The sequence below is a fragment of the Parus major genome, chromosome 2 (genome assembly GCF_001522545.3).
Source record: "Parus major isolate Abel chromosome 2, Parus_major1.1, whole genome shotgun sequence".
NCBI lineage: Eukaryota > Metazoa > Chordata > Aves > Passeriformes > Paridae > Parus > Parus major.
The window spans coordinates 82,100,777-82,106,990 of NC_031769.1; the positions used below are offsets into that span (position 1 = coordinate 82,100,777).

Below are 6,214 nucleotides of genomic sequence, written 5' to 3' on the forward strand. Positions count from 1 at the left end.
GAGGGAGGGAGAAAGACTGAGCGGATGGAGGTAAGGACAGATGGCTTGAAGTTTATGTGGGTAGGAGATTGGATGGATGGATGGATGGATGATTGAGTAGATGGCTGGGTGGTTCAAAACTGGGATGCCTGAAAAAGCAGGTGGTCCTATTATAGGCCAGATGGAGAATTTGTAAGTCAGATGTATGGAGGGCAGATGGGGTGGCAGGAGGCCAGACAGAGTGGTGTGCAACCCTCACCGATGTCCCTCTGCTTCCTCAGGAGGAACAGGCCAACACCAACCTGGCCAAGTTCCGCAAGGCACAGCACGAGCTGGATGAGGCAGAGGAGCGTGCTGACATTGCTGAGTCCCAGGTCAACAAGCTGCGGGCCAAGAGCCGTGACATTGGAGCCAAGGTGGGATTTTCCCCTGCCCACAGGTGGCTCATGGGCCACCCCATGGCTGCCCCACAACATCCCTCTTTTCTCCTCCATCAGAAGGGACTCAATGAAGAGTGAAGCTCTGGATCCCCAAGTATCCTACCTGAACGCTCAGCTGTCCCACTTAGACTTCCAAGTCCCCAACTCCCCCTAGTCCCCCAAGCTTGAGCAGCCAATAAAAAGCATTGAGCAGCAGCAGTTTGTGTGGGGTTGGGTTTGTATGGGGAGGGTGGGGTTACCCCATTGTATGGCACCTGTAATATGGATGAAACTCACACAAGTTTCTAGTAAATCTGAAATTTAGGTAGAAGAAATTTATGGGATGTGGAAAAAGGGACAGGCCACATGGGAGTATTATAGGAGCATTGTCAGAGTATTCAGGGGTGCAGTGAGGAAGGCCAAAGTCCCTTGGCATTGAATCTGGCAAGGGATATCAAGGACAACAAGAAGGGCTTCTACAGGTATATCAGCAGAAAAAGGAAGATTAGGGAAAATATGAGGCCTCTGCTGAATCCGATGAGAGAGCATCTCTGTGGAGAAAGACTTGGGAGTCTTGATGAGTGACAAGTTGACTATGAACCAGCAGTGTGTCCTTGGGGCCAGGAGGGCCAATGGTGTCCTGGGGTGTATCAGGAAGTGTGTGACCAGCAAGTCAAAGGAGATAATCCTAACCCTCTATTTGGCCATAGTAAGGTCACATCTGCAGTACTGTGGTTGCAGTTCTGGGCTCCTCAGCACAAGAAAGACAAGGAGTTACTGGAGAGGGTCCAGCAGAGGCCACAAAGATGATCTGGGATCTGGGGTATCTCTCCAGGGAAAGAGATTGAGGGAGTTGTGCCTAAGTCTAGAGAACACTCAGAGGGGCTCTCATCAATGCATCTCAAAGGCGGGTGTCCAGAAGATGGTGCCAGACTTTTCAGTGGTGCCCAGGGACAGGACAAGAAGCAATGGCCATCAACTAACACACAAAAAGTTCCATGAACAGGCCACAAATAGGAACAGGCTGCCTAGGGAGGTTGTAGAGTCTCTGTCTGCATATATTCAAAATCCAACTGGACATGTTCCTGTGTAAATTCTCTAGGCAACCCTTCCTTGGTAGGGAGGATGGACTGGATGATCTTCAGAGGTTCCTTCCAACCCTAAACATCTTGTGGATTGCCGACCCATGTAGACCTGGCACACCCTACAAGATGTTGCAACCCACCCCACAATATGATTTTACCCATGGGGACTATTTCGACCTCAAACTGCCACACAGGGTATCTCAGCCTTCCTCGCACCAATCCATGTCTATTTGTGGGAAGAGATATGCTGGGAGGCACATACAGGACTGGGAAGGGAGGGTACCTAGGAGGTGGGGGCCAGCATTTGTTACCTCCACATGTGGCACAAAGCCTGGGTGAGCCCTTTAGGGACCTCCTGGTTCCTGAGCTTGCAGCTTCTGCTGGTCCTGGCCTCGGTGTTCCCCTAGCCACCAACTGCTCTGTCCCACTACCCACCATGTTCCATTTCCTGACATGTCCCATTGTCCTTCTGTTCCAAATGCTTTCACCTGTCTGGCCTGTCCATCGATTGTTTCACCACCCCTTGGCCCAACAGTCCTGCCTCCTCAAACTTGTTACCCTCCATTTCTCATTGTCCCTCCATCTCTTCCATGGCTCATTGTCCCACCGTATGCCACCATCCCTATATGTTCTCTACCACTCCATTTCCTCTATGTCCCTATACAACCTACAATCTCATGTCCCACTATCTGTCCATCGTCTCCACATCCCAGCATCTTTATAACTCATCATCCCCCCATTCCACCACCCCTCTGGCCCTCCACCTCCTCCATGTCCCGTTATATCTTCCATGTTCCATCACCCCACCATTTTCTTCATGTCTCTCCATCCCTCCACATTCTCCCAGTCTCACCATCCCAGTACATCCCATCATCCTTCCATGTTCTCCAGGTCCCAGACATGGAAAGATGAAGAAGCAGCATTGGTGGATAAAATGGCTTGCCAGCTCCAGGAAAACAAAGAAAATCTCAGAAGAGGGTATTTCAAGGACCCAAAAGAGTACCAGCAGGCTTTCAGTATATGGAGCGGCTAGAAGGCAAAGATTAAATAGTACAGAATGGTAAACGCCATGGAATAAAGGATGGACTTTACCCTGGTTTCAGCTGAGATGGAGTTTCCAAGTAGCAGCAAGGTCCGGACGGGCAGTCAGTGGGAGGGAGGAAGGCGTCCCGGCACGGCTGTAGCCGCTTTCTGAGCTGGGGGCCACCCTCACTCCGCTCTGCGCCCCTTCTGCAACTGGCACTGCAGGACCGCGCCAAACTCCAAGCCCCTCAGAGGAAAGAGGGAGGGAGAGAGGTACCGTGGGCCGGTCTCACTCCGCCCCCGGCGCGATTTGGCTCCGGCCGCGTCTCCTCTCGGGCCCTGTTCCGCCTATTTCCTGGGGGTTGCAGGTCACTATTCGGTGAATCGCCCTCCAGTCTCTGAGCTGCAGGGGGCAATGAGGACCCCGAGCATCGTCAACGGGAGAGCGCCGGGGAAGAACCCGCCCAGAAAGCGGCAGCGAGTGCCCGCTGGTGCCTCTGCGCCCCTGACCCCGGGGAGAGGCAGCGCTTTGGGTTGTTTTCTTGGGGTTGAGCTTGGGCGCAGCCAGCTCGGATGTGTGTGCCAGGAGCTCCTCACCGAGCTGCTGCCTGGAAGTGGTGCCTTTACACCGACGGAATGGCATCAGCTGCAGCTGGAGTCGCACCAGTAAGTGCCTCTTGCATTTTCTATGGCACAGTACCTTTTATTAGCTTTTTCTTATTTATCTGCCGTCCATTTTCCCATTTTGAAGGATTTGTTCTTATTTTCTTTTGCTCACTAGAAGTTGAAAAATGTATGGAGAGGTAGGGTGTTTTTTTATTATTTTTTTATTTGGGGATCGAGTTTGGTTGTTTTACAAATAAAGACCTGCCAATGGACAGCTACTGTCTTTGCTTTTAGTCAGTGCGTGTGAAGGATAGGAAGCCAAAGGCTGCAGTTGTTTTTTGGTGTCTCATGTGCCTGTCACTGCTTTTGATCACAGAATCATAGAATGACTAGGTTGGAAGAGACCCTCAAGAAGTCCAATCCAGCCCTAACACCTCAACTAGACCATGCCACCTAGTGCCACATCCATTCTTTTTTTAAACACATCCAGAGATGTGTTTATAAAAGATGTGGTGACTCCACCACCTCCCTGGTCAAACCATTCCAATACTTTATCACCCTTTCGTAAAAAACTTTTTCCTAATATCCAGCCTTTATTTCCCTTGGCACAGCTTGAGACTGTGTTCTGTCAGTTGTTGCCTGGAGAAAGAGACCAACCCTCACCTGCCTACAACCATCTGTCCGGAAATTGTAGACAGTGATAAGGTCACCTCTGAGTCTCCTTTTCTCCCTAAACCCCAGCTCCCTCAGTTGTTTTTCATTGGGCTTGTGTTCCAAGCCCCTCACCAGCCTTGTAGTCTCCTCTGGATGCACTCAAATGTTCTCAATGTCCTTCCTAAACTGAGGGGCCCAGAACTGGACACAGCACTCAGGTCTGGCCTCACCAGTGCCGAGTACAGGGGAAGAATGACATCCCTGCTCCTGCTGGCCACACTATTCCTGATCCAGGCCAGGATACCGCTGACCTTCTTGGCCACCAGGGCACACTGGCTCATGTTCAGATGGCTATTGACCAGTACCCCCAGGTCCCTTTCTGCCTGGGCACTGTCCCCAGCCATGTCATAATCCCTTTGCTCCCACCCTTGGAAAATCATCCGACTAGCTCCAGCCCACTGGGGGTGGGAGGGGTATGGTAAGGACAAAGGTAAAAGACAAAGGAGGCTCTCTCTTCCCAGGATGTTGTCCCTCAGTTAATTCTGGAACTGCTCCAGGGAAAAAAGAGACCGAGGGAGGAATTGCAGGGATTTTTAAACTGAGGGAAAAGGAGGAGGGGAAGGCAGGTTACAGCCAATGGGGTGAAACCGAAGGGGAGGGATGAGGGGGACGGATCCAACACACCATAGACCCAGGAGGAGAGCAACTGGGAAAAAACATTTAGTTTAACATATAGTGCAACATAACACAGCCACACAGTCCCCAGCCTATAATGTTGCAGGAGGTTATTGTGGCCAAAATGCAGGACTTGGCACTTGGACTTATTAAACATCATCTTATTGGATTCTACCCATCCATCCAATCACTCCAAGTCTCTCTACAGAGCCATTCTACCTTCCAACAGATTGACACACACTCCCAGCTCAGTGTCATCTGCAAATTTACTAAAAAAAGACTCGATACCCTCACCCATGTCGTCAATAAAAATATTGAACAGGACAGGCCCCAGCACAGACCCCTGAGGGAGACCACTGGTGACTGGCTGCCAGCTGGATGCAGCACTGTTCACCACCACTCTCTGGGCCTGGCCACCCAGCCAGTTCTTAACCCAGCGAAGAGTGCTCCTGTCCTAGCCATGGGCTGCCAGCTTTTCCAGAAGTGTGCTGTGGGATACAGTGTCAAAGGCCTTGCTGAAGTCCAAATAGAAAACATCCACAGCCTTTCCTGCATCCACCTGGTGGGTCACCTGGTCATAAAAGGAGATCAGGTTGGCCAAACATGACCTACCCCTCCTAAACCCATGCTGGTTGGGTCTGATACCCTGGCCATCCTGTAAATGCTGCATGATGACACTCAGTATAAACTGCTCCATTACCTTACCAGGTACTGAGGTCAGGCTGACTGGCCTATCATCACCAGGATCCTCATTCTCAATCTTTTTGTGAATGGGTGTCACATTGACCAGCTTCCAGTCATCTGGAACCTCACCAGTGAGCCAGGACTGTTGGTAAATGATGGAGAATGTCTTTGTAAGCTCATCTGCCTCTCATCACCCTAGGGTGGATCCCATCTGGTTCCATAGACTTATAAACATCCAAGCAGCTCAGCAGTTCTCTGACTGCCTCCTCCTGGATAACAGGGGGACCATTCTGCTCCCTGACACCATCAACCAGCCCAGGAGTAGAGTTGTCTGGAGGAGAAGCTGTCTTCCCACTAAAGACTGAGGCAAAGAAGGTGTTAAGCACCTCTGCCTTCTCCTTATCTGCAGTTACTAAGTTCCTTCCCACATCCAATAGAGAACAAAGGCCGATCTTACCCTTCCTTTTACCATTAATATGTTTATAAAAACATTTTTTATTAACCTTTACAAAACTGACAAATTAAGTTAAAACTGAGTTTTGGCCTCTGTATTTTTTTTTCCTACATGCACTAGCAACCCCCTTAAATAGTTCCTGAGAGACCTGACCCTCCTTCCAAAGTTGATACATCCTCTTTTTATTCTTAAGTTCCTTCAAAACCTCATTGCCCATCCAGGCTGGATGTTTGCCTTGGCAACTCATCTTTCTGCACACAGGGCCAGTCTGTTCCTGTACCCTCAAGATATCTGTTTTGAGGCATGCCCACCTTTCCTGTATTCCTTTGCTTTTAAAGGCTGCTTCCCAAGAAACTCTCTGAATAAGTCTCCTAAATAGGCCAAATTCTGCCCTCCAGAAGTCCAATGTAGAAGTTTTATTGATGTTTCTCCTAATATCACCAAATATTTAGAACTCTATAATTTCATGATCTCTGTCCCAAGCTGCCTCCAACTACCACATCTCCCACCAGCCCATCTCTATTTGCAAACAACAGATCTCACATACTCCCTCCCCTAGTGGGCTCACTCACCATCTGCAACAAAAAGTTGACCTCCACACATTATAAAAACTTCCTGGATTGCCTCTTTTCTGC

At 49.8% G+C, this 6,214-nt stretch overlaps 1 protein-coding gene across 1 annotated transcript in view; it reads left to right on the top strand.

Moving 5' to 3' along the window:
- The window catches only part of LOC107215970 (myosin-7-like), a 16,425-nt gene extending 15,811 nt beyond the window's left edge, over positions 1–614 (top strand). The window contains exons 37-38 of the mRNA XM_019009176.1: positions 261–395; positions 477–614. Coding sequence (XP_018864721.1) covers positions 261–395; positions 477–497 — 156 coding nt within the window. The 3' untranslated portion in view covers positions 498–614. The remainder of the gene's footprint in view (positions 1–260; positions 396–476) is intronic.
- Positions 615–6,214: the final 5,600 nt, after the last annotated feature.